Source organism: Pelecanus crispus, chromosome 11 (assembly GCF_030463565.1).
Source record: "Pelecanus crispus isolate bPelCri1 chromosome 11, bPelCri1.pri, whole genome shotgun sequence".
In the NCBI taxonomy this organism is placed as follows: domain Eukaryota; kingdom Metazoa; phylum Chordata; class Aves; order Pelecaniformes; family Pelecanidae; genus Pelecanus; species Pelecanus crispus.
In genome coordinates this window covers 1,610,268-1,637,545 of record NC_134653.1, presented here as the reverse complement: position 1 = coordinate 1,637,545, position 27,278 = coordinate 1,610,268, and the positions used below count along the sequence as shown (strand labels likewise).

General features: G+C 55.2%; 2 protein-coding genes and 1 non-coding gene across 6 annotated transcripts in view; 2 read left to right on the top strand and 1 right to left on the bottom strand.

Annotated features, from left to right (window-relative positions):
- The window catches only part of RAB26 (RAB26, member RAS oncogene family), a 33,648-nt gene extending 26,433 nt beyond the window's left edge, over positions 1 to 7,215 (top strand). Inside the window, exons 3-9 of the mRNA XM_075718695.1 lie at positions 1,559 to 1,600; positions 2,449 to 2,515; positions 2,891 to 2,943; positions 5,543 to 5,608; positions 5,785 to 5,841; positions 6,295 to 6,371; positions 6,942 to 7,215. Coding sequence (XP_075574810.1) covers positions 1,559 to 1,600; positions 2,449 to 2,515; positions 2,891 to 2,943; positions 5,543 to 5,608; positions 5,785 to 5,841; positions 6,295 to 6,371; positions 6,942 to 7,044 — 465 coding nt within the window. The 3' untranslated portion in view covers positions 7,045 to 7,215. The remainder of the gene's footprint in view (positions 1 to 1,558; positions 1,601 to 2,448; positions 2,516 to 2,890; positions 2,944 to 5,542; positions 5,609 to 5,784; positions 5,842 to 6,294; positions 6,372 to 6,941) is intronic.
- A 3,696-nt stretch (positions 7,216 to 10,911) lies between these two features.
- LOC142594630 (small nucleolar RNA SNORD60) lies at positions 10,912 to 11,002 on the bottom strand. Its single transcript, XR_012831519.1, has one exon. It is a non-coding gene; the product is annotated as a small nucleolar RNA SNORD60 (small nucleolar RNA).
- A 524-nt stretch (positions 11,003 to 11,526) lies between these two features.
- Positions 11,527 to 27,278, top strand: part of TRAF7 (TNF receptor associated factor 7) — a 36,539-nt gene continuing 20,787 nt past the window's right edge. For all 4 annotated transcript variants that reach the window (XR_012831460.1, XM_075718137.1, XM_075718138.1 and 1 more), the window contains exons 1-3: positions 11,527 to 11,560; positions 26,718 to 26,836; positions 27,083 to 27,140. Coding sequence is in view for 3 of the 4 variants with exons in the window: in XM_075718137.1 (XP_075574252.1) it covers positions 26,756 to 26,836; positions 27,083 to 27,140 (139 nt within the window). In the remaining variant the exon portion in view is untranslated. The remainder of the gene's footprint in view (positions 11,561 to 26,717; positions 26,837 to 27,082; positions 27,141 to 27,278) is intronic.

The window sequence follows — 27,278 nt, the reverse complement described above, 5'->3', positions numbered from 1 at the left end:
CGGCGTGCGGAGGGGCTGGGGGCTGGGGAGCGCCTCGTGCCCGTGGGGACCCTCGGGTTTAAGCACTTCAAGCCTTCAGTGGCCCCAGCTTCATGTCCCGGGCTTTCCTTGGCTCCATGCGTGGGGCATGGCGAGCTGGTCCCGAGCCCCGGGCTGGCTCCCTGAGCCCTTTTCGGCTCCCCCACCCCGCAGCCTGGCTGCCTATTTTTACCGCTCCCAGGCTGTGAATCACTGCACTCCCTCGTCTCGGTCGCTGCCTTCGAAGGTATTTATAAACCACGATCGTCTCCCCTGTGCCTGCTTTAGCAGACGGTGCAAATTTAGCGCTCTGGCCCACTCCTGCCCTCTCCCCCTCGTCCGTATCCTCGCTGTTCGGCGAGCGCAGACGTGCAGGTGCCGAGGTGCTGCCTCTGCCGTAATTAAAACCATCAAAACAGAAATGAAGAGCCCCACCGGCACTGTCCTGGCAGGGTGATGCCAGGCCGAGCTGCCTGGTACTCGGTGCCGAGCGGTGTGGGATGTGCGGGGATGGCCCTCGGCACGCCTGTGCCACCGTTTCCTCGGAAGGTTTTGGTGGCACCGGAGCTGGTGGCTGAGCCGGGGCAGAGCCCGCGCTGCTGCCGGTCGGTGCCGGGGAAGGTGGGGAGCGGGGCCGAGCCGACGGAGCCCGCCCGGGGTCGGGGCAGCCCTGGCCGTCCCACGGCCATGTGCCTGGGGAGGGGAGAGCACCCCACGCCTGCTCCGGAGAAATGGGATTTAAATCGGGCATCACCGGAGCAGCGAACGGCTGCCTTGTCCTGCCGGTGCACCGTTCTCCGGCGGTGTTTTCATCACGTCCTACTGATTACCGTGCTAATTTCTGTGGATTGAGCAGGCAAATGAATTTCTTCTCTGCTCCTTCCCCTGGGACTGCTGGATCGTTAGGGTTGGGTTTCATTAAAGCGCGGAGAGCCGTGCTCCAGGCGGTCACAGAAAGTTTCCTGTTGGCTTTGGGGAAAACCCCGCAGGGCAGCGCAGAGGGGCACTGCCCCCGCTCCTCCTCCTCCCACCTTTCCTGCCAAAACCAAGCAAAACAGGGGAAAAAAAAAAAACCCAAACAGTCCTGAGAAACTGGTGCTCACTGGGAGAAAAATGGGTACAAACAGCAGGAAGAGGAGTTATTTTTAAGTTGCTAACTGGATACGGAATAGTTGGCCGTGTCTTCTGAAGGCCATTAAGATGGGATGCTGGTGCTCATTAATTTATTGCCAGAGGTCTTCTAGCCTGAGCCGCACTCCGCACTAAATCAGCCTTGCAGACACGAGGATTTAACTATCCAAATAGACGCAACGTGCAGCAGACGCAGGGAATGATCTTCTGGCTGGGCCACGGTGCCGACGGCTCCAGCGGGCGCTGGGACCAATGCATGCGAGTCTGGAAAACAGGGAGCAGAGATCAGCCCGAGGGCTCGGGGGGACACGCGGCCCGGGGTGGGGGGCCAGGGTACGCGCGTCTCCCCGGGGTCCTCGGCATCCCGCAGCCACGCTCGCCCCTCACTGCCCTTTCTCTTCTCTTTCAGAATAAGGTGCTGACGGTGGACGGGGTGAAGGTGAAGCTGCAGGTACGTCCCCGTGGCCCCGGTAGCAGCCCCCTTGCCCCCCGCCCCAGTGTTTGGGGCTGGGCAAAGCCCCTCGGCAGAGGAGCACCCCAGAAGCGCCCTCATCTCCATCCTTTGCCATCGCGTCTCCCGCCCCGGGACAGCCTTACAAGCCCTTTGGGTTGCTCTGTCCCCTCGGTGGGAGCCTGCTCGAGGCTGGGGGCTGTTTTGGCCACGGTGATCCCCATCCCGGCCCGTCTGCCTCCTTGCCAGTGACCGCGGCTGCAGCCGGTGAGAGCGAAGCGGCGCCTGTGGGGTTTGCCGGGCTTTGGGAGAGCCAGAGAATGGTGAGAGGGACAGAGATCTCCTCCGAAGGGATCCACGTCCCCTGGCTCAGCCTGCGTCCAGCCCCGCGGGGGACACAGGAAATTTCGTGTCCCCCCCCCAGCCCCCTGAGACCTGACCATTTCTCCAACCCCTTTGCCCGCAGCTCAATAACAACATTAGCGCCGATCTTCCCCTGACAGCAGCGTGGCACTCTGCAAACGTATCGCTGCATTAAAAACTGATAAATTAGATTAGCGGGTCCCCACGCATCCATTTGCTGGATGGATTTTCTGGTTAAGGGACACGTTGGGAGCCCTTTGCCATGCACCATCGTCTCCATGCGCTGAGGAGCGGGGCGGTGCCGCTTCGATAGTTATCGCGCTTGTCGTTTTTCTTATTGCTGTCCCTGGAAGCAAAAGGCTGAAGGAGCTTCCTGGGGTCGCAGCGTGCCCTTTGGGTGGGTGTTGGTTTTGGTGCTGGGTGGGTCCCTCAGCCTGCGTGGCGGCAGGTCGTGGCTGACCCCCTCGCTCCCGTCTGCCTTCCAGATCTGGGACACGGCCGGGCAGGAGCGCTTCCGCAGCGTCACCCACGCCTACTACCGGGATGCCCACGGTAAGCACGGCCACCTCTGCTTCCCAGTGGGGGAGCTCCCTCCCTCCGGCTTTTTCTAGGCCAGGTGAATCAGGATCACCGGAGTGGTTTCCCCGTGGGAAGCAGCTGTGAAGGATGGAGGAGCCTCTGCGTGTCGAGGTGCCAACACCACGTGTCTAAGGCATCGCCCGCAGCGGATTTAAGCCTCTTGGTTTATATTTCACAGCGGGGACCTCAGCGGTGCTTTAACGCCGCGTCCCCAGGCGTGACCGGCAGCGGGGCGTGCGCTGCTTCGGGCAACGCTGGAGAGCAAGCTCTGAGCCGTGGGCTCTGCTCGGCCGTGCTCCTGCCTGGCACCACGGCACCGGCACTAACGCGCCGTCCCTCTCTCTGCAGCCCTGCTCCTGCTCTACGATGTCACCAACAAAGCGTCCTTTGACAACATCCAGGTACGGCGGCACCCCTGGGCCCCTTCTGCCCATGCCCCGTGTGCGACGGGCTGGGTCGCGGTTGCGGGTCGGCCCCGGGGAGGGGGTGCGTGCCGCAGGAGATGCGTCTTGGAGGTGTGAACCGTGATCGTTTCCAGAAGGGCTGTGGTTAACGCCAAGCGCCTGCCTGATGGCGGGTCTGCCTGCAAGGGCAGCAGAGCACGCACAGGGAAGGTTTTCCCTTTCATAGCAAAAAAAAGGGGTGATGGGTTCGCTTCACCGGCAAATCAGCGCGGTGCGTAATTGCTGCACCGGCTGGAGAACTTGCTCCGGTAAATGAGCGCAGGCAGCTTTACGGAGCGAGGCGCTCCCTTGTCCTCTGCGCCTTTGGGTCCCGACGGGTCAGGCTTGGGGGGTGCGTTGCCCCCACCCGCCTTAATGCCAAACGCGGGCAGGGGAGAGGGTTGCATCCTGCGGCACGCTCCTCACCCCCAGCAGACCTGCCCGTCCTGCCAGCTTTTGTGGGGGCCCCTTGCGCCGCCCGAATCTGCCCCCACCCCGCAGAGCCGGCCCCCCTGGCTGACCCTGAGCGCTGATGCGGGTGCTGCAGGGGTGCTGGGGAGCGGTGTCGGAGCACAGGGCTCCATTAAATCTGCCCGCGGGACGGGGAGAGCAAATGCTCGTCGCTGTGCAGGAGGACCTGGCGTCGGTGTCCCCTCCTCTCACCCGGCCAGGCCCGTGCGGCTGCTGGGGGCCGCCGACGCCGGCAGAGCGTACTGCGAGCCCTGGGAGCAATTAGCCCTGAACGAACAGGACGTCATTGCTCATGTCCCGGACACGGAGTACACCGTGTGCATCTGCGGCGAGCAGGCTGCCTGCCTGCAAAAACACCCCGTTGGATAGCGCGGGAGGTGCCGTGCCGGCATTAACGCCCCGGGGTGGGGAGCGGGGAGCCGTGATCCGCCACGCCGGCTCCCGGGGGGTCCTGCACCACCCTGCACCACCGCCCCGGGTGCCTGGAGCTGTCCCTGCTCTGGAGCATCCTTCCATCACCAGCCCCACGCCTGCCGCCCCACTGCGCCCGCAGCGCCGTGGTGGGGGACGGGGCACGTCCTGCCACCCTGCTCCCATGGCAGCGGCACTGGGAATGCTTCCTGGAAGCGTGGGAGCTGGGGACTGGCCAGCGGCGGCATTTTCCAGCCTGATGAGCTGGATGGCTTGAGGAGAGGCGTCTGCTGCCGGGCCTAATGGAGAGTGAGCGCTGGTCATTAACCAGGCTGCGGGTCTGCACTGAGGTTGTGATCCTGCAACGAGACAGAAGAATCACTTGGAGGTTTCACGCTGCTGGGTAGCGCGGTCCCGTCTGCAGCGTCAGCTCTCCCGGCCCCGCGGGAGGGACGGCTGCGGGAGGGACGTCCACGGGGCATGCGTGGCCGCGGCGGTGAGGAATAAGCGCCTGGGGTGAGTGTGAGGCACTGGGAAGAGGGATAGAGGGGGAGCAGTACCAGGAGGGAGCCGAGGGGGTTGTCAGGCGTTGACCAAGTGTCCCTTGGACTGACCCATCCGTGGAGCCCAGCACCCCGAGCCCAACTGGGGTGCGACGGGGTCCCGGGGCTGCGGCCGTGTGCATTGGGCTTCTGCTCTAATCCCAAATTATCCCTCACTTTCCTGGCCAGCTGGGGGTTGGTGCAGGATGCTGCTGGGTGAGGAGCGGTGGTGGAGCGGGGATCGCCCGGCGCTTGCCGTAAGCCCGGTGTCGGTGCTCGGGGCCGGGGCACGGGCTGCGGCAGCACTGCCTGCCCGGGAGGCAGCAAGCGGCCGTTCACACCGCGGGGTCGAGGATTACAGGGAATTAGGGCAGGTTTGATTAGATTAGGCTGGATTAGAGGGCAGGGAGGCCACCCCATGGCTTGGGGAGGCAGGTTCAGCTGCCTGCCAAAGACGAGTGTGCTCGGCACGGGGGCAGCACGTGCAGGACACGGGCACGGGGCACATCCTAGAGCAAACCCTCGGCCTTATCCTCCAAAAGGAGGTTTAGTCTTAACGTCCCAGCCGATGGGGAATTGGGGTTCACGTCCTACAAGCAGCTGTGGTCAGACGGAGCAGGCAGCAGGGTTGAAAGGCTGCCGTTATCCTTGAAAACAGGGGCCTGGTCAGCAGCCGAAGTGGGTCCCCGGGACTCGGTGGCATCCCGGGGCTCAGTGGCACCCCAGGGCACCGGCTCGTCCGCAGGGCTCCTGGGGAAAGGGTGTCCCCAGGGCCGAGTCGCTGCCTGGCTTCTGCGGAACTGGAAGGCGGCAGCTCTCTCCCAGGGTGCTGCTGAACCGCAGGGGACGCGCGGGACCGGCTGCTCGCTGTCTGTGGCTCCCGCCGCACACAGCCGAGTTTCTGAGCTGGGCTTCTCGTTTTGCACCTAAGCCCCAGCCACCTCCTCCCTGTGTCCACGTAACACCCCCAGCATTGCTCGGGGACAGCAGCATTTCCCACGGAGGGTGCCCGGTGCCCAGCACTGGGGCAGCCCCCCCCCCCCCCGTCCTCCTCCTCCTTCTCCTCCTCCTCCTCCTCCTCCTCCTCCTCCCGGTGCTGTCGCTAACCCCTCTCTCCGGCTGTCTCCCCCCAGGCTTGGCTGACAGAGATTCATGAATATGCACAGCAAGACGTGGTCCTCATGTTACTGGGAAACAAGGTGAGCCCAGCCCCACGGCTTCGCCAGAGCCTCCTCTTCCTCCCCTGATGGTCCTGCGATGGGGCTGCGCTGCTGCGTGGGCAGGGGAGCCTGGGAGGGGGGCAGGGGACATGGAGGTTGCCTAACGCTGACCTTCCAAATCATCCCAAATTGCTCTTTGCCGTTACCGTCGGCAGGTGGATTCAGCCCAGGACAGAGTGGTGAAAAGGGAAGACGGAGAAAAATTAGCCAAGGTACGTGAGGGCGTCCGTCTGCTGCAGTGGAGTCAGTTCTTACGTGCTCTGATGGGGATGTGCGAGCGCGCCAGCGTGTACTTGATGGACACCAGTGAAACGGTGAACTGGAGACCAGTCTGACCCAAAATACGTCTGGGAGCACTTTGCTTTTCTTCCTTTGTCTTGCTCTCCTCTTCCTCCTCATCTGCTCTTCTTCCTCTAAGCTTCCACCAATGTTTTTCGCTTCTTTGTCCTCAGAAATTATTTCTGAACTTGTGTAAGAAATGCCTGAGCTGCAAACCCTCGCTCAGCTTTTCCTGCCCACCGCGGCAGAGCCTCCTCCCAGGGCGGGGTACGAGCTCACGCAGCAGGCACCGGTGTCGGCCGGGGCTGCCAGGGCTCGGTGCGAGCCGGGAGCCCCCGGGGACGCCCTGGGTGACATTTCTGATGCCGGTGTGTCTTGTCCCGCAGGAGTACGGTGTGCCCTTTATGGAGACCAGCGCAAAAAGTGGCCTCAATGTTGAATTAGCGTTCACAGCCATTGCAAAGTAAGTGACCGGTGCGGCCGGGCTGGGCACCTCTCCCGCGGCGGGGGCAGCGGGCTTCGAGATGAAGGCTGGCACTGTCACCCACCTTGTCATTCCCTGGGCTCCCAGCTCTTGTGCTGGCAAGTACTTGCCATCTCACATGAGCCATGAAGTGTCTCATCAGGGGGAGCTTTAGCAAGCCATCTAGCCCAAGTTGAGTTAGAATCATAGAATCGTTTAGGTTGGAAAAGCCCTTTAAGATCATCCAGTCCAACCATTAACCTACACTGCCAAGTCCACCACTAAACCAATTAAGGGGAGAGGAATAATTCATTTCATGTTTCCTGGCTTGGTGGCCGGATTATTTTTTAATGAAGGTAAAACTGGGAATCGCTAAGGTTGGAAAGGACCTTTAAGATCATCAGTCCAACCATCAACCCAACGCCACCATGCCCACTAAACCATGTCCCAAAGTGCCACCTCTGCCCGTTTTTCAACTGAGTTCAACTGAGCTGGGCCAGGCAGCTTAGAAGCAGGCAGTGTAGGCAGAAAAGTAATGTGGGTTTGGGGTTTTTTTGCCCTTTCCTGCAGGGAGCTGAAGCACAGGTCCATGAAGCTGCCCAACGAGCCCAAATTCAAGCTCCACGATTACGTGAAGAAGGAAGTGAGAGGCTCGGGCTGCTGCAGGTCCTAATGCGCTCGGTGCATTTGTACAGAGACTCATGCCAAGTGTTTGTGCGCCGCGCTCTCTCCTCGTGGACAGTGTGTGCATGTCTGTCTGTCGTGTCTGTATCTGCCTAAAAGGTGAGCTGAGACTTGGGGAATGGAAGCAGCAGCAGAAAAAGCTCTTTCTCGGCCGGGGCGGATGCTGGCCGTGCCGCAGCCACGTGCCAGCCGCTGCTCCCCGAGCCCCCGTCGCATCCATCCGCACTGCGAGCCCTCCGGCTTCCCTCGCCGGTCGCTCCCGCCTGGCTCGCAGCCGCCCGTCCCCATGCCAGCGGGAGGTGGGCGTTCGGGAAGGGACTGCTGTGGGCGGGGATCTCGCCATCGCCGTCGCTGCTCCCAGGGCCGGGCAGTTGGTCGACCTGGCTGTCTCTACCCATGCAGCAGCAGCCAGGAGCGTTACGAGGCTGCTTTAATGTTAGTAGGAATTATGGTGTGAGTAAGGGGAACGACCGCCTTCTCCACACCAAATATCTGGGTAGGGAGAAGTCCCAAATTCCCTTTTTCTTTCCCCGTGTAACCGGAATTCAGCTTGTTCGGACCCCTGGCCTGGGGCACGCAGGAAAGACTTGTTTTCGAGGCAACCATTTTTGTAGTTGCTTACTTCCGTCTGTCCATCTTTCACGTGGTTACACCGCCTCGAAGGCTCCCCCCCTTCCCTGCAGAAGACGAGAGCTTAGCTGTCCGTTTGAGTAAGCCAACCTGTTGTACAGAGATTTCCTGAATGTTTGTCTGTTCGGTAAAGGCTTTGGGTCTCTCATACTACTGCTGTTTCTAGTACTTTAATTGAGAAGAAATCTAATGTATTGCAGCTTATTCTAAATACCTTCATGTAAGCGTGATAGCGTTTTTAGACTGCAACAATGCTTTGATATCTTCAAAGTTCTCTCGGGACAGCTCTTTCTGCTAACTGAAGAAAGCTGGGGGGATGCTGCAGACGTGGATTTCACAGGTTTCAGACTCTTCTGCCAGCTCTCTTCGATGGACTCCTCACCCCCTTTGGTCTGTGTCAGGCATTTGGCTTTTTTTTTTTTCTTTAAAGCTGCACTTCTAAGTACAAATTTGAAGCGTTTGGCCTTTGGCAGTTTCCTCCTTTGAAAATTCCACTCACGACACCAGGTGCCTGCCACACTGAACCTCCCCGTGCTGCCCTACTAAATGGGCCACTTAAAATAACCCCTCCTTCACGCCCCAGCCGAGCACCGGCTCTCTCGGCAGCTGGTTCAGCCGCCCCTGCCCCCTGCTTTGCTCAGGCGTTAGCTCCAGCGCTGCGTCCCTGACGGGCACAAAGACCCTGCGCAGCTATTGCGCGGGGTTCAGGCAGGGACTCCTCAGAGCTACGCTCCTCGGTGAGCTCCCTAAAAAGCTAGTCAGGAATTCCTGAATAGCTTTTTAGGGAGGAATAAGCCTTTCGACTGTCTGATTTAAATTTGATTTAAATTATTGATTGAAAAACCATTCCTGCCGGAGTATTTGCAGCGCACAGCCTGGAGCAGACCCCTGCTGCCAGTGCCAGCTCCCGCCGGAGCAGCAGCCATCCATTCCTCAGCCGAGACTTTTCTTTTTGAAATAACCGGAACAATGCTCTTCACCTTTACCCTCTCTAAAAGGTGGCAACACCCGCTACAAGCGCTCTCTTTTAAGATTTGTTTGCAAGTAGCAACAGAGGACAGGGGAAGCTCTGCACGTTCCTCGGGCACCGTCAAGAAGCGCCGGGGATCCGCAAACCCCGCTGTTTCACACCCCTTTGGTGAGCTTCGCTGCGCTCCCGTGGCTGCTACTTGATGAGCGTCTCCTACGCGCCGCCGCTTATCTTACAGCCACCTCCATTCTCATTCTGGGCTGCGCAGCACACGCTTGCTGGCTGAGGTTAAGGAAAAAAACGGGAGTGGGATTTTTCTCTAGGTCTGAGCTTGCTAAGTACCAGTGTTTTGGCATCCCAGCTGTGCAGGGAAGGGCCTGGCCAGCCTAGCAGAGAGGCACAGAGCGGCTCAAACAGCTCCAACGCCTGAGCTGTGCCCACGTCCGCCTTCGGCGCAGCATTTTCTCAGCCCGAGCGTAGCAGCAGCCCCTGTCCCAAGGTGCCAGTCGCTGCGGACATGCTCCCCCAGAAGCTACAGGGTGCCCCCGAAGGCAGAAATAACCAGCAGTGTTCTTAATGCTCCCATCAGGCTGCTGCCTTCTCTCTTCCTCGCAGGGCAGGAGAGCCTTGCATCTTGCCATCTTGAAGGAAAAAGCTTATACCTCCTAACGTACTTCTTCAGTGTGGGACCAAAAACCAATTCAAAACCGAATTTAAATAAGGAAGGTGTAAATGCTACCTTTTGGAGTACTTTAAACGTGCCTGTTGGGAGCTAACTACTACAGCAGAGACAGCACAACTGCTTGTGGGGTGTTTGACCTAAACTTTAAGCCAGGCTCAGCCCCCACCTCTCCCGGTCCCAAGTTCCCTCCACGGGACTGCTCTCCCAGCGCCTGCACATCGACCTCACCCCGAAGCGCTTCCTCAGACTCTTACTTGGTGTCTTCTTACGTGGGCCTCGACTGCCACCAAGCGATGAAGAATTAATTGTTCGGTGCATTCAAACAAGCCGGAGGACTCGGCGTTACGTGCAACTTCTCATTTTTGCTGGCTCTTGTTTACAGCTTTGGTTTCATTCCTGTTAATAAAATTTTTTAGTAATCTTTGTGGCTACAATGGTATTTGGATTGTCTAACGCACCCGCACTGTTCAGTCATTCAAAGAGCTCAGCTCATTTTGGAACCCACTGAGATCCTTCCAGTACCAGCACGGGGTCCGGTGCACCCAGCAAGAATGAAAAGGGCTGAGCTAAGCTGCAGCGCACATTTCAAGATGCTCTGGTTCCCTTAAAGTGAATGATAATAGGTAAGTGAATAGTAATAGTAAAGTGAATAGAAATGGTCTGCTGGGCGCCCAAATGCAAACTTTGAAGTTGGTTTGTGGTTTTAACTGCCCCCCCACCCCATGGGATTTGTGAAGAACAGAGGCAAAAGCGAAACAAATCTTTTGAAAACTTTATTAAAAAGCTAGTTAGCCTCAAGGACTCCAAGATTTAAATTAGTTGCCTACGCATTCTCGCACTGGAGCTCGTACGTACTGCAAGAACTGCTGTCCGTGAATCCTTTCCGGTACCCCTGCTACTGCACCCACCACCTGCCATCACATTTCTTTAAGCCACCACACGTGGCAGAGCACGAGTCGATGACTGCTGGTTTCTTGTACTTCGGGCAGTTCTGCAGCTGCTTTGTGCTTTGCAAACCGCCCTGTTTCTCCAAGCTGTACAGCATGAGAAACAGCAGCTTCCCTGTGGCATACAGCAAGCCCAGAAGGCTGCCTTTTTTAGCTGTGCTGGGAGCTGCATGGCTTGCTCTGCTCCAGAGCTTGCAGCCTACGCTGTACCTTACATAGCAGCGATGCCAAGGCCACCAAGTAGCTACTCCAGCCCCGGTTTCACCCGCCCGAGACCCACTCGGGCTTTCCCTGCGGCTGCAGATCCCAGAAGTAGCTCACGGGGATGCATGGGCACGCTAGAAACAAGCGACACCGCGTTTTACCTCCCTGAAACCCCGGGACCAGCCCGCCCTGCCTGCCCGGCAGCCGCGGTTCGGGCATGGAGGGTGCCGGGGCCCGGGCTGCACCGCCCAGGCCCCGGGGAGGCCGCCTGCCGCCGGGTTCCCACGTCGCCGTTCCTCGCCCCCGCCTCAGCGCCCCTCGGGCCGCCGCCATCCGGTTCCCGCCGGCCCCTGAGGAGAGAAGGCAGCGCGGTAAGAGCAGGCCGCGCCACATCGCCCGGCCCGGCCCCGCCGCGGCTCCCTCGGGCCTCAGCCGTGAATGGTCAGCAGAGGCGGCGGCCGCCCGCCGCCCTCAGACGAGGTGTCAGAAAGGTGGATGGAGATCATCACCGGCCCGCCCCCGCTACCGGCCCCGCTACCGGTCCCACCACCGCTCACCTCCCGCCCGGAAAGACCGGCACGCTGCCCCCGCTGCAGGCTTTATAGCCTCCCCCACGCCGCTATTGGTCAATCTGCCCGCGCACACGGCCAATCGCGAGCGGTTGGCGTGATCACCCTCCCGTCTCTCTCAGCGCTCATTGGTCGCTGCCTTTCCTCGCTCCAATAGCGCCGCGCGGCGCAGCGTGGCCCGAGGCGGTGGTCTGCCGCCGCCTGATTGGTCCCTGGAGGCGGCCCAGCCAAGCCAGTAGCAACAGTGGTTGTAGCATAGAGTGACCGGGAAAGCGCCAATCGGCGCGGGGCCGCGGGGGCTGCTGGGAGTTGTAGTCCTGGCGCCGCGGAGGCGCGGGGAAGCGCCGGGGGCAGGCGGCGCGGCGGACTACAACTCCCGAGGAGCGCGGGGCGCGGGGCTTCCGGCCCGGGCGGCAGCGGAGCCGCTAGGCGAGCGGGGAGCAGGCCCGGGCCCGCGATGTGCCGGGGCCGGGCACTGGCGCTCCGGCCGCCGCCGCTGCCAGGTACGAGCGGGGCCGGGCTGAGGGGAGGCGGCCGGGCCCGGGGCTGAGGGAGCGCTGTGAGGGGAAGGGCCGGGCTGGGCGATGGGGCCGGGGGGCTCCCCGCCGAGGGGCTGCGCGGCGGCCCGGGAGGGCGGCCCCGCTGTGGGGAGGCGCCTGCGGCAGCTCCCCCGGGAGCCGCGGGGCTGCTCGGGGCAGCTCCGGGGGCTGCCGCCCGCCTGGCAGCACCGCCGCGTCTTCCGCCGCCTCGCTGCCCTCCCTCGGGGGTGGGTTATTGGTTTTTAAACCCTGTGCAGCTGCCAGCGTGGTTTTTTCAAGCGCACGGAGGAGTTCGCGTTTCGCCTCCCGTGGTGGTCGGTCCTCGGTGAATCCTGCCCGTGCCTTGCGTTCTTCACCCCGGCTGCCTCCCCTTTGCCGTTCGACGTGTCTCCCCCCGGGCCGTGCTTAGTTCTGTCTTTTTCTGCTCCATTACTCGTCCGGCTTGCGGCACGTGTTGCTGATGGTTCTCTCTCCATCTCCCCGTAAACTCATTTCCTTGTGCTTTGGTTTCACAACTGACGCAATATAGGATATTTGGTGGTAGATCTCCGCAACTGCCCCAAGGCAGTCACGCACCTCTTCTCGGAGCGGGCAGGGAAATTGTGTCCTTTCATTTCAAACGTGCTGTTTAGTTCTGCCGTATTTTGCTGCCAGCTCCCAGCCGCCCTTCCTCTGACAGGGTTGCTGTCAAACCCTTTTCTCCGGTCTGATCCGCGACTGTGACCTGATGATCCTGTTGTGTTGCGTGAAAGCCAGAAGCGAGAACTTTCTTTCAGTTCAGCTTGCTTTTGAGCTCTGTTGGTATCAAAGACGAGGGCTCAGACAGGCTCTGTTGGGGGCCAATGAGTGTGAGAAGAAAGCTGGTGCATAATTTCGTCAGGTTTGATATGTACGGAGCGAGCCAGGTCCGGACTATTGTGCTCCCTGGGGCGTAGGTGTGTTGTGAAGAACTCTGGCCTAGCAGTTATTTTTTTTTTCAACTTTGGCAATGTTGCCAAACACTTTTTTTCAATCCCAGCGCTTTAATTTTGCCTCCTTTTTCACCCCAGTGATGTATTCTTTTCAGTCTGTCTTAAGCAGTTAGTGTGTTCCCATTAAATAGCTGTTGCGTTTTGGCTTTGAGCATTTGTCCGTCAATGATTCTTGCTTACAGGCACAACGGCGTTTGTTGGGTTTGCAGGGAGAGGTCTGTGTGAGTGAAGGATGGTTCCAGAAAGCCCTTGCTGAGGGAGAATGGTGTAAGAAAGTCAGCCATGTCCATGACGGCCTTTACGCGGCTCCTTGGGAGCTGTGCAAGGAGGGGAGGTAGTTCACAGAAAGTGCAATGTGGCGAAGATAACCCGGTGCGGCACCAAAAACTGGGGCTGCCTTGTGTCAAGTACCGTACAGGCGTCTGCTAAGCACAAGTCCAAAGAGCTGGCCATCGCCAGGAGCGAGAGCACACACTGCTGTCCTCATTGCACGCCTGGGGAGCGGAAGATCCAAGAGTTTTGGGATTTCCTAAGCATCATGCAGAAAACTGTAGGAGCAGGGAACTGTCCGCAGTCTGCTGCGTCCCCCTCCGAGTCCTGGGGTCACCCACCCTGGGCACTGCTGGTCTTGAGTAAGGCTGAGAAAAGCCAGGGTAAATCCAGCCACAACAATACAGAAAGCACCAGCTCTGTGGTTTGGTTTGCTGCAGCGAGCAGCAGCAGATCGCTTGCAGGTGAAACTGCCCTGCAGAAAGGAATGTTTCACGAGGGAGGTTAAATTTTACTAAGTGGCAGTGGGAAACCTAAGCTGAACTGGAGTGACCAGAACATTCAGTCAGGGAATGCAGGTACCTTCACTGATAACACCCAAACATGAATTTTCATGATGTTGATTGAACCCAAGGGAAAAAAACCAAAACCAAATCCATAGTTTTCAGGCAGTTTGGTTCCCTGACCCGAGGGATCGCATAGCGATACCAGCTGCTCCGCAGCATGAGAGCGACGGGGCTGGGCCCACCGCTGCCCGTTCCTGCGGCAGCGCAGCCTGAACCTTAAGCCACTCGTGAAGCACCACAGGTGAGTTTGTGTCCCCTGACTGAAACCCTTCTGCGGCCAACCGTTCCCTTCCCGGGGCTCCGCAAACACAGCCAAGCTGCAGGGAGGTCCGCGGGCTCCGGGACGTTGCTGAGCACCGTGTGATGGTGCTGGTGCCCGCTCCGCCCTGCCGTGGAGCGGCTGTATGTCAGCTAGGGTTGGTCCTGAGCGGTGCTGAGCGTTTTGCAGCTTCAGTTGACTTCAGCTGGCGTTCAGCAGTCAGGCACCTCGTGGGCTGAGTGTTTGCCTGTTCCGCGGGACCTTCGTAGCCCCCGCTGGCCGTGACTGTGGCACTTTCTGAAGCGTGATCGTACCTGCCTCTCGGGTTGTCTCAGCCAAGCTCATTTGTGCTGGGAGAAAGGCATTTGTGAGCAAATCCTTCCCGGTTTCACTAACGTAAATGCTTAGATGATGTGCACAAGTTGAGTCTGTCAGAACTCTTCCCTCCTGATTTTTATGCCCCTTCTCTTCCCTTCCCTGACTGCGCTCCTTTGCTGCGGGCACGATGAGGCAGATGCTGGCACGTCCCCTTGCCCGTGGGTTGGGTTGGGGGACGTAGCGGCTGCCTGGGGCAAGGGAGGAGGCGGGTGGTTGCTTACAGGGGTACGTGTCCTCTTTTTTCAAGCTCAGCGACTCCCCGCAGAGTCCAGGGCAGTGGCACCCCAACGTACCCATTTACAGACTGCTCCCGCTCTGCCTTTAGAACAGCCTGAGTTCGGAGCCTCGTCAGAGTTACCTTGCTGCTTTTAATGAGGTGTATAAACTGCGGGAAGCGTATTGGGTGCTGGAGTGGGGTGAGAGCTCTCCGTGCAGTGCCTGCTCCTGGGAGAGCCTCAGCCGTGGGAGCGTGGTGTTCTCCTGTGTGGGGTGGGTGTCCCGGCAGTACAAGTCCCCCGCTGTCAGCGCCTGTCTTTCAGGCGAGCCCTGCTCACTGGCCCGGGAAAGCTCTGCCTTTTTGTGGCAATTCTTGGTTAAGTGGATTTTCCTGGGTTGTCTCTCCAAGCAAAGACTGCGTTACTGGTTGTTAGGCTGCTTGATATTCAGTATTATGAATAGTTTGGGAACTATCTAAAGAGGGTGAGAAACTCAAACTCCCTTTAAAGTGAGCGATGGCCCGTCCTCTCCCTGGAGATTTCTCTGATCAGAGGAATAAATCTGTGTGTGCTAAGAAAGTGGCTGGTTTTTTCTGCACTAGACTAAACCTCCTCGGTCTCAGAGCAGCCAGGGCAAAGCTGTGAGGCAGCGTGGAGATTGGCTGAGCTGTGGGATTTTCCAGCTGAATTTACATATCGCCCACTGCTCTGCATGCCTTTCTGTTTACATCACTTAAGAGTGATACACACATACACGCACACAGATAGCAAAAGAGACATTTTGACCGCGGAAAAGCCTGCCCGCAGCTTAGGAACTTGGTCATGGTAGCGTCTTGCTGGGCTTTGCCGCTCCGTGCCAGCTTGGATGGCCGATGGTGAGTTTCCTCTGAGGTAAATTGTGTGCCCTGGGTGCTGGGTGTCAGGGCTGTGTCAGCAGTGTTCCCCGGGAGGCTGCTGTGCTTTTAGCGGTCGCAGACAGCCGTGGGGGAGGATCTGTTTTCATGCCCGTGTCTAGATCTTAGTGAAGAAGCAGGAGGTATCCGAAAGCCAACGCCAGTTTAGGAGTGGGTACCTGTCGCCTGTCCAACTAGCTGCAGCTGTATTTTGCTGATTTTGTGATCCCTCAGAGTGACCTTTGCAAGGACGTGTAACGCTTGACTCTGCAACCAGCCAGCAAGTGTTTTCCGAGGTTGCTTCTGGTGGTTTCAGAAACGGGAAATCCTCGATATTCTTTAGGAGAAGTTGTGAGCAAAGAAGCCAGGTTTGTGAGAAGAGGCAGACTCTCTCGCTGCCTCCCCCTCGCATCCTCAGTCATCGTGGCTACGGTACAGCTGCTGGTGGTGCATTGGGGGAGTCATTTAAATCCTAGCGTGGTGCTAGGTGGTTGTGGGACGCTGAACGGTGCTTCTGTCTGAAAGCTGTCGGTAGATTTGCCATGGTGGAAGCGTCCACATCCACTTTCTTCAGGAATCAAAGATTCAACGCTTGTTTATCAAGGAGCAGGACATCACTAGTTTGATCGTATTCTGCCCAGCTGACGTGCTACCTGTAAAGCACTACAGTTTTCTCTTTCTCAGTCGCTGGTTAACACTCCCTAGCAGTGAGTGTAGCTGTCTTACCTTGTGTTCTCCTGCTTGTTCTCAGTGGCAAAGTCCAAGGAAACTGTACAAAAAAAGGAGCAGGTGACTGACATTTACTGGATTTTTTTTTTTTTTAATGGGAAGGAGCTGATGCATTTCAGATGGCTCTTTAAAATGGTCTAAGTGCCCCCAGAGGGCAAGCAGGAGCGTGTCATGAAGTTTCAAAGCTTTGGAGGATGTTGGGGGGAAACAGGGGGTGGAAGTGATACTTTGTCCGTTTTGAGTAATGATTATGGGCTCAGGATTCTTATGACTTTAATCTGGAAGAATCCCATAATGTGATAGGAGCGGTTAAACCTTTCCAGAGAAGTGCAGCCACCCGTAAGGCAAAGCAGTTTGAAAAGCCCTCCGTGACTGCACAGCAACTGAGGAACGAAGTAGAGAAGAAACTCTGATCGCTTTGGCTCTAAGCAGGGTGGCTTCAGGAAAGGAGAACGCAGCAGCAGAGACAAGCGCTCCTCTGGCTTCCTTGGAGGACATGGGGTTCAGCGTCTGCTGAAAACTCAGTACGTGTATTGGCGTTTAACTCCTTTCCAGCTGAGAGCAGGCTTCTGAACTTTGGTAGCTTACCAGCCAAGGGTGGGACTAGAGTGGCTGAGGATGGAGTAGTTTCTGTTTTTCACAGGCAAGTCTCTCGGTCGCAGCCTTGCTGAAGCGCTCGTGTCGGCACCGCGCAGGGCGGACGTGAGAGGTGCGCAAGGGAGTTCAGGATCCGTTCGTACAGGGGTTTTCTGCGTGAGTTCATGCTGCTCCTGAACTGATCGACCAAGATTGAAGCCCTCCAAACAGAGGCTTTGCTTCCTCACGGACCATCCTGCCAGGACAGAGGCTGAATCTTGCCAGAACCAGGCTTTGCTGCTGATCTGGCATGTCTTAAGAGTTTTTTTTTAAAATGAGTGGCAAGCCCATCTATCTACTGGATTTCTGCAGGCCAGTTTGCAGCAGGGGAACCTGCAGCAGAGCCTCAGCTAGTCCGCGGGTCCCTGTGGGGTCTTGGCAGCCGCTTGCTCTCTGTCAAGCAAGGCTGAGAAAGACCAGTTAGCACCAGTGCTGGTGTGATTTGTGTAGGTGACTATTACTGGCTTTTGAAGCGTGATATTGTAGAATCATAGAATAGTTTGGGTTGGAAGGGACCTTTAAAGGTCATCCAGTCCAATCCCCCCTGCAGCGAGCAGGGACATCTTCAACTCGATCAGGTTGCTCAGAGCCCCGTCCAACCTGACCTGGAATGTGTCCAGGGATGGGGCATCTCCCACCTCTTTGGGCAACCTGTGCCAGTGCTTCACCACCCTCATTGTAAGAAATTTCTTCCTTATATCCAGTCTAAATCTACTGTCTTTTAGTTTAAAACCATTACTCCTTGTCCTATTGCTACAGGCCCTGCTAAAAAGTCTGTCCCCATCTTTCCTACAAGACCCCTTTAGGTACTGGAAGGCCGCACTAAGGTCTCCCCGCAGCCTTCTCTTCTCCAGGCTGAACAACCCCAGCTGTCTCAGCCTGTCCTCGTAGCAGAGGTGTTCCATCCTCCGATCATTTCTGTGGCCTCCTCTGGACCCGCTCCAGCAGCTCCATGTCTTTCCTGTGCTGAGGACCCCAGAGCTGTGCTCCAGGTGAGGTCTCACCAGAGTGGAGCAGAGGGGCAGAATCCCCTTGACCTGCTGGCCACGCTGCTGGGGATGCAGCCCAGCATACAGTTGGCGTGATATCTTCAGAGATACCTTCTATCGGTGATACCTTATATCATGACCTGCCTCGCACAGAGGAGATGGCCATTCTCTCTCAAGAAACAGCAGCAGGACTGGGATTTTCGTCTTGCAGGGGTAGGAGGTTGTTGGTTTGGGGGCTTGGTTGTTTTTTTTTTTCTTAAACAAATCCACAATTCAGTAATGTGAAGGTCCTTGAATGGGTCTGTTCTTTGAGTGAGGATGTGGGAAAGATCACAAGCTGTGAAAGGAACAGCATGCAGCACTGTAAGGTTAGGGCCAACTTTTAAAGCACCTTTTGATTAAGGGCCTTGTGTGGAAGAGCTCTGAGTGTGCCCGGTTCTGCCAACCTGGCCACCCCAGCAGCGACCACGTAGGCACTGAGCCAAGGCAGGCCAATCTCGGTTGCAGGGGTCGGGCACTACCGAAACCTGGTCGGTTTTTCTTATGCATAAGCATAAGAAAAAATGGTGTAGTAGGTGGATGATTCCAGGTTTCCTAAAATGGAAGTAAAGCTTCAAGTATAGCTTTTGTGTCATGGAAACAGCGTTGAACATCGGCCTCTGTTCTAACTTCTAACTTGATTTTAGGGTTTTGGGAAAAATGAGATGCTTTGTTCCACCAGAGCAATCATTTTTGATCCTGTTACAGGCATTTCTGAAAGTTACTGCTTCAGGTTTTAACATGAAGTATTGCAAAAAGTTTTTCTATCCCAAGGACTCATTACCCTTTAGGAAAAGCACCTAATACAAAATGATTTACCTTTCTGAACTGCATTTGCACAAAGGAATGACAGCATTCAAACAGCTGTTGAACGTGCCCTCTCGGCTCTGCAGTCAATTGAAGAGCTGGTAAAAGTAGCAGCAATTAAAAATAGCACTTTTATTTTTATTGATGACAGCTCAGTACAATTATGGTCTCACTTTAAGTAGCTCAGAAAAGTTTGTATGACTTTTAAGAGCAATGCAAAAACTCATAAACAATAAAAAGACTCTCTTTGTTCCACAGAAGCAAAGACCTACCAGATGGAAGTGCTGTGTTCTGTTGGTAAGGCTGAACTTCTGTTCAGGTTTTATGTTCCTCTAGCCCTGACTGCACATCTGGGCATATGAGCCTGGTTTTAGAGAGGTCACCCTAAGAGTGTGAGAAACGCCCAACCTGAGCACTGGGGTCAGAGCATCGGTCTGCCTAGCCCCAGTTGTCTTCAGCAGTTCCAAAAATGGGTGCTGTTAATGGAGAGCACATGAACCTGACCGCTTTCTGCCATCCACTTGCCTCGTATTTTCCCACCACTCAGAGTAGTTGGATTAGGGACTACATCTCATTGATCATTTCATTTGTCAGTCCCTGAAGTTTCTCTAACTACGCTGTGGCCACCTTCTAAAGCAAAAACCAGAACTGCTACAGTACTCAGGAGACAAGTGCATCGAGGTTTTATGTAGCACCCAAATGACACTCTTGTGGTTGTTCTCCACAGCTTTTGTGATGCCACTCAGCATTTCGTTGGCTTGTTTGTCTGCTGCTGTCCTCTGGGCTGAGAATTGCAGCTAACTCCATGGAGACTCCAGCGTCTCTTTGCTGAGCTGTAGCTGCCAGGTCAGAGCTGAGCATTGCGTAGGCCCGCTTTCATTATTTTTCCCTGGATGCATCGCTTGACATTTATCTCCATAAAAGCTCATCTGTAACCTTTTTGTCTCCGCAGTTTGTGGGGTTGTTCTTGAGTTCCTTACCGTCAACATGGTATTTGACTACTCAGAAGAGCTTAGTGTCATCTGCAAACTTGGTGATTTCACTGCTCACTCTTTACTCAACATCTTCACCTATGACCTTGAAAAAGCTTGTTCAGCAGTGGTTCTTGGAGGAGTAGGCTTCTCTAACCTGAGGAGTGACCATGGAGCTCCACCCTCTGCTTCCTGTCCTGTGAGCGCCCCGAGAGATGTCCATCTCGGTGATCTGCTGTAGCTCACATGCATTCTTACGGCCCGTGTTTTACAAGTCAGACTAGATGCTGGTAGTCCTCGTCACCATGTTCTTTAAGCCCTGTTAATGACATTCGCGAGCACTTATGAAATGAGTGCTATTTCCACCAGAGACACTGACCAAGAAAGACAGCATGACTGTCCCATGGTTGTCTCTGTAGAAGAGTTAGCGTTTGCGCTCACGAATCTTGTCTCATTTGTGCTTTGGTCTGAGACGTTCCCTTCCAGGTTGCTGCGGGCCACTGAGAATCAGTTCACAGACAGAAAGCGTGGGCAACACCTTGGTACTGTAGAAGAGCAAAGTGGACAGAGCCTGCCCAAACTAGACTGGATTTACCAGCCCCGTCACCTTCCCCAGAGCAGCCCTGGCCGTGCGAGAGCTCGCGACGCAGCCGAGGAAGGGGGTGTAGTGCACAAACGCACCCCCCCGCTCTCGGTGCCTGCTTGCCTTGCCTTGCGTTGTCCTCTCGAGCTGGGCTGTTGGAGCAGCACGGTGCATTTTAGCTTTTGTAAGAGTATTTCCCCAGTGATGTGCCAGCACTCTCAGGGATGTGTAACCCCTTCCGTTCTGGCTGCAGTGTTGTGAGAGGAACAGAAGCCTGTGTCTTATGCCATAAATACCCAGGCTGTGAAATAAGGAAATTCACGTCACCCACAGCCTGTTACCAAACAGGGCAGACAACCCCATGCCTGCCTTTCTCACAAGGCCAGCTGCACGCATTGGCCTCGCTCTCCAGCAAATGCTCCTGCTGTGTATGATTTTGCCAGCCCAGCAGTTTCCGCAGGGGTGAAGAACCTTAGAGACAGCTTCAGTGAGCCGAGGGAGGGGAAAAAAAAAAAGGAGAACAAAGCAGATGTAGGACATGTCACTGAGCTTTATGGGCTGTTGATTGCGTAAGGCGGAGACGCTTGCAGGTTTCCTGGCAAACAGACACTGTGCAACGTGGGGCGTTGCGTCTGCCAGCCGCTCCCTGGCAATGCCACGTTTCACCTGCAGGATCCGGTGCTGTGCCCGCGTCTCGCCCTGGAGAGCAGCCGGAGCAGAAACCCCGGCAGTGCCGTTGCGCCTGCAATAGTTCCTGCATTGGGAACCAGCTCCTAATCAGGACCGGGCAGGTTATGTGGTGTTTGTGAAGGACGAGATACTCTGCCATCCCTTCTCCTCATGCCATGTCCCCCCTCAGAGCCTTGGCCTTGAGCTCGGTTGTAAGGATCTTTTGCTAAGTGTTGGCAATAGCCAAGTGCGTGTGTGCGCTCTGGGGGCTGAGAGGAGGGGAGACCCTTGAGGTACCCGTGCCAGTGCTGCCAGACCCCTCTCACGGGCAAGCTCTTCAGCACAGCCAGAGGGTCAGCCAGGCTGCTGGTCCCGGGGGCGATTCCTCTCCCTGCTTTGAGGTGCAGCGATGGGGCTGGCAGCAGCGTGAAACAGCCAGCAGTAAACCGCTCTCTTGCTGGTCCTGTTGGCCTCTGCAGTGGGGAGAAGGAGCAGTGCTTTCCCCAGCTGCCTGTGCAACTACCGGTGGTTGGGTTTTTCCTTGCCTGGATTGCTAAAGTAGGAATTTTAAGTCTTTTTGTCTTGTTGAGTTGATCCCTGTGGTGTGCAAAAGCTGAAATCTAGCCCTTCCCCTCCCTCGCATCTGGTTGCTATCAGCCGTGTGATTTAGTGAACAGTGGGTCCCCACAGCTTCCTTTTTCCAGGGTAGGTTTTTTTCCCCCTCTTTTTTTACTGTCAAAACCACTAAAGTTGTTAAAAAAAAAAAATATATATATATATATATATATATAAAATAAAAATTAACTCCAGGCAAGGAGACTCTGGATCACAGGCTGGGTTCCCAAGCTGGCCTCAGCGCATGGGTCCACGCATGCCTCTCTGGTTTAGAAGGCAGCCCTGTGCTGTTGTGCTGCTGGGACACGCAAGTTCTTTCAACAGTTCTTGTCTTTCCAGAGCAAATGGAGCCTGTCCTCCCACTGCAGGTGTCAGGGTGCCTCTGCAACCCATTTTTGCTGTAAATCATGACCTGACCCTGTAGAGGCCTGGGCTGGAAAATTGGGAGAATGTTTCCAGCATGAGGGCTTCTGACCTGCTGCTCTGCAGAGCTGCTGAAGATGCTCAGGGGATTTCTGGAGCCCCTTTGTATTTGGTCATGTGAGAAGGACTTAGCAACCCAAAGGATTGCGAGATTTCCAGTAAGTCTTAGCTTTTCTTCTAGGTCACAGAGAGCACGTGTTTTGTAAAACAAAATATTTGGTAGTTGCACTGTGTCATGGTCTGTATTTCCTCCGGATGTGGTTCTGCTGGGATGCCACAGGCTGAGGAGCTCTGCCTGCAGTCAGAGCAGGGGCAGGAGCTGCCCGTGTCCGGTGCAGGGTGCCCCAGGGAAGGACACCAGGACACCAGCCACCCAGGAGCGATGTTCGTCCTCCGGGCCTGGGAGCGCAGGATGGCGTAGCTGGCAGGGTTCAGACGCCGAGTGAAGGTTCAGAGATCTGGTGAAGATTTTTGCAGGTGCTGTAGGAAGCTGCTGTAAATGTCGACAACGCCAGCTCTTTTCTGCCTCCTTTTAACTTCTTTGATATCAGTTGGAGAAGGCCTTTCTCAGCACCTCTTGGAAGACTGAGATGTGAAGGACCTGTCAGACAGTGCTCTAGAGAGGTGTCTGCTCTGTTGAAATGCTTCCTATATATGGTGGTTGCAGAGATTTGGGCTGAAACCAGGTATTCATGCGGCTGCTGGTGCTCTGCAGCCTGGCTGATACTCCACTCGACATTTTTTCCATTGCTCGCATTCCTCTGGTTTCTGTTCATAGAAGACGCGAAGCAGGCTCCCTACTGCTGCTTGCAGGTAAGTTACTCAGCCAAGCTGCAGAGCGCAGGACATGCTTATAAACAACGAGTGGAAAATCCCTGTATTCCCGCCCGTGTTCCCTTCCTTGCTTTGGATTTATCCAAGATCTGTTGAAGTTGGAAGGCATTTTGCCTCTGTTTTGGTGAGGCTTTGGGACAGGGTGAAACTGGAGATGTGCCTCCTCAATGCCTCTGGGCAGTAAGCAGTTCTGTGGCCTGCTGGGTTTCCCCGTGAGCCGCAGCACAGTGGACACCTCCAAGCCTGCACAGAAGCTTCAAAGGTGGTTATTTAAAGAGTCGTGCTCATCCTTGGCTGACAGGCTATAACTCACTGATTGCAGTAGCTCAAGTGCCTGTATGTCACTGTTTGTTGCACGTCTGATCCTACGACTAATGATACTACAAAACTACTCAAACTGTTAGTTGTCCTCATTCTTGGTTTTTCCTGTCTCTTTGCGCTCCACAGCGAGTGCTTTCCCATTGCTTTTTTGAATCTCCATCTGTTATGTTTGAAGGCAATACATACCCTGAAAATGAGAAGGGGATGAAGCTTTTGCCTGAGTCTTCAGACAGCCCACAATCCTCCATAAGGATGGGCTTCCTCTCTTTCCATCTGGGAGTGATGCCTTAAAAACCCAGTAGGAATATTTGATATGCCAGGTTCCCTTCATGCGGTCACGACTGGCGAGGTGGGACCGTACCCCTGCTGCTCCCTTGTGAGTAGTGCGGGGTAGAGGGTGTTTGGGAGGATGCTCCTGAGGTTCTCTGAAGAAGGAGTCACGAATTCGTAGCCCTTCTGAAAAGCCAGTCCCTCTGTTTCCCCCCTAACGTGGGAGGAGGGGGGTGCTGAATCCCTTCTCCAGAAGAGATTGGTGAGCTTAGCTCTATAGGCAGACGTAGGGAACCTATATAGGAGGGGAACTGTAGGGATACGTGCATGTTATTAGACATGAGATAATGCAACCTTGAGGCATGAAATCACAGGAAATGTGGCAGTTTGTGTCATCTCTCATGGAAGTACTTGCTTTACATTATTTATGAGCACTGCATCATCCGGAGGCCCCAGCTAAGGTGGAGACCTTTTTATGCTTAGACACTGCACAAATATCCACAGATTCTTTCATCTTCGGGCTTTGTAGTCCAGATACGCTGTGCAGAGGAGGTAAACTAAAGAGACTTGTGCAGGGAGGAAGCAGGGAGCTCCAGTGGCTTGCCCAGCGTTGCGAGGGAGTGATGGGCTGAGCGGGGTTCGGATCTCGTGGGGCCACGGCCAGCGTGTTCCCCAAAAGCTCTGTCTGCCCCCTTCCCCACCGCCCACCCTCCCTGTGCCTTCTGCTGCCTGTGCTCTAAGGAACCACTGAAAGGAATAAAAGGATCCTGATGGCCAGTGCCAAACTTGCGCTTGCTGGAACCCAGCTTTAAACTCGGCAGGTCTCCATGATGCAGCAGCACAACACTGCTTCATTCCTGCTGTTCTTGAGACAACTCCAGCAACTCTGCTTAGCATCTCCTAAGGGATCTGGCATTTGCAAACGGCCAGGACAGTGCTTTCAAAAGTGTGGAAAACATTATCCAGATCCCTCTTTTTAAGATGGTCTTGGGTTTGGTTTTGAGGCTTTTGGTTGGTTGGTTTTTGGTTGGGGTTTTGCTTTTTTTGTTTTAGGCTGTAACTTTTTTTGAGAGTTTAGACCTGAGTAGCAATTCCCTGGGCTGTACTGCTGCTGTAATCTGGCTGCCTGACAGCTGTCCGGTAAAGAACCGCAGCGAGCAACATGAAGTGCTGTGTCAGGCGTGGCTGAGCTGTTGGCCGTTAGCAGAGCGCTGGCCGAGGACATCCCGAGCGTCGGCTTTGCAATGTTTAAAATGCGAGTGCAGGACCCTGTGTGCAGGCAGCCTCGCGCTGGGGCTCGCAGCAGAGGTGGGTATGCTCTTGGGCTGGGGTTAAAGAGGTTCTGGGCAAGTCCCAGGTCACAGCTACGTTGTGCGATCGTGTCTCTCTGCGAGCCTCGGTTTCCCTTTCTCTAAAGCGGAGAAATCAAAGCGATCTCCTTTTATAAAGAGCTTGGGGATTTAGGACTTGTCACCCTCAGATAAGAGAAAATCAATTGCTAGAAACTCCCAAGACACTTCACCTCCCCAAAAGTTGGAAATGTGAGCAGGGGGAGCGCGAAAGCCTGGCCGGAGCGGTGCCATCTCAGCCGGGGCCAGAAGCAGGTGAGTCTGAAAGGGACCGGGAGCTCTGCGTCGGCCGATTGCAGGCATCTGCGGGGTGTTTCTTCCGAGGCGCCCTTTGCCGGTGGTTGGCTCTTGTCCTGCAAAAAAGGGTTTTGATTGTGTCTTAATAAACCATTTTTGGCCTGCCTATCCTCACTGCAGATGTCTGTCTGGTCTGTCTGTTTAGCCCTTGGACTCTGCTGCTGGCAGTGAGAGTACCAAGACTTAACTATACCTTGGACAGAAAGGGGTCTTTTAATCAGGATCCTTCCTGAGCAGCTTATTCCTGGAGCGCAGGGTCCCTGTTTCCTTGGACAGGCTGGGACAGCCTGCGAGGGCAAGCAGAACCTTTCAGCTGCAAGGATGAAGGGGCAGCTTGAGGGGAGAGCTCGGTGCCCTGCCGAACCCTTGTCTTCTCCGATGGAAACTTCTGCTCAAGCCAGAACACCTCCGTACGATGGCAGAGAGGAGGTGCAGCTCCTTCCTGTGGGTACCCTGACTCCGAAGGGGACTTTCTGAGAGCAGCTTGTCAGATTTGCTGGGACGACGGCATGATTTTGTGCCCTGAAGCCAGCGTCAGGTTTCAACAAAGGTTAAAGAAAGTAAACTCCATGTGCTTCTGCAGACTATTATTGTGTAATACTTGACTTTGCAAACTTGAACCTAGTAAAAAACTGTGTAGACAATGGAGGAAGAGAAATGAGCCCCTCTGCTGACTTTGGGAAAGGGAGAGGGTTTCTCTTTCTGGGTGATGATCCAGGTTTTGCTGGTTGTTTCTGAGCAGAAACCGCAAGTGAGATCCAGAATCACAAACATGTTCCTTGAAGTAAGGTTTCTTTCATGGTTTCCTTGACCTCATAGTTCAGACCATGCTGGAAAGAACTCCTTTAATGCAAATATAACTAAATCAAACGTGGGATTTTTGCTTTCTGCTAAGATCTAGTCCTGGCTTTTGTGTTCAGCAGTACAGCCCAGGGCTTTTGAATTAAATAGCAAAACTCCCACTGAGTTCATCACAAGAACAGGATGAGGCCTGTGCTAATCACGCTTTTGAATATGAGGCATCCTTAAGTTCTGGGGGTGCAGGGAAATTTTGGCTTTGGTTCCCTTGGCTGGAAGTGCCAGAAAGTGCGGCACAGCCTGCTCGGGAAAGGGGCTCCCGTGGAGGGATCCCTTTCTGCACCCCAGCTGATGAGGATGTGGGGCCGCCGAGCTTCCTTCGTCTGGGGTGGGTGGTCCTGGAGGGAGGAAGGCAGTCACAACCCCTTGTGCTAAAGCAAAGCCCCGGGTGACTGAACGGGATGTTTGTACCGTGTGCTCGGAAGGTGGCCTGAGCCGCAAAGCTGCGAGTGAACAAGCTCCCTGCGCTCTGGAGTCCAGGCCAGCTCAGCTCGAGCCTCCCAGTCAGCAGGATAAGGGTTGTGCTGCCATAGCTTTACGTCCACGGACCTTTTCAGGCTTGCGTCTGTGGCCTCTGCCGAAATCCCTCTGCCTGCCATGGTACAGTCTGCTCTGCGCTCGCCGTTGCTGTGTCTTGTGGAAGGGGCTCCCTTTTAGGACCCTGCTTACTAATCACTGCTCTGTGCAAAGTGTTTGGGGAAGCAGCAGGTAACCTGCTTTCTGAACCATGCTCAGGCTGGGGAGGTAGAGAGGACCAGATACAGAGCCTGCATAGGGCTGGGACTGTCAGTCACAACTGGTACATACTCTCATTTTTAAAAGATTGATGTGTGTCATGACCAGTGGAATGCTGTCTGTCTTAGAGTAGTCTCCCGAGAAGTCTCATCTGCTATTAAAACAGTTGTATACTTGTAAAAGCAGCTAATGATGATGGGTATTCCGGTATGTGGGTGATTAAGGAGTCATTTTAAAAGATACCATATCTTTAGAAAATGCTGAACACTCATCCAGGAATGATTTGAAGGAACCTGACTTTGACCTTGCCGCTTGCTTCTGAAAATCCAGGTTTACGTGAGCTTAGGTAAACACTTGGACTTAATGCTACAGGAGATTGTTCTCTGAGCCCAGGAAAATATGTGCAATGAACCTAACTCTCTGTCTGTCTGTCTGCTTCCACAGAGCAAACTTCCCATGACTAACAAATGCTGGCCTAGATTATGAGCTCAAACAAGAACGCTCGCTACAATCGTTTCTCCAGTGGCACAACAAACATCACTACTTCCGAAAACACTAACGGGGTAAGGCTCGGTGTTGTTGGCAGCAGATAGGGGCTAGGGCTGCTTCTTATGTTCTCATCCTTTCTTCTGAGAAAATGAAGATGGCTTTTGAAAATACAGTACTTTCTTGCCTCTTAAAAATCCCAATATCCACAGATAAAAGTTGGGAATATAGATGTACTTTTTTTCACCAGTTCAGGAAAGGTGGCAAGTCTTTGGGCTGTGCTGCAGTGATAGGCACTGACCTTCGTTTTGTTGATGTTTCAGACAAGAATGGAAACAACTTTTGGGCCAGCCTACTCCGCTGTGACGACCATCACAAAGGGTGAGTGTATTGCACGCATAGAGCTTCACCCCAAAGTCCTATGTGTGATTCCTACCATTTTTTTTGTTGTTTTACGGATCATAAAGCTGTTGGGAGAATCACTGTGTTCATTAAAGACAGGTGCCGGGGTGCTGGTTT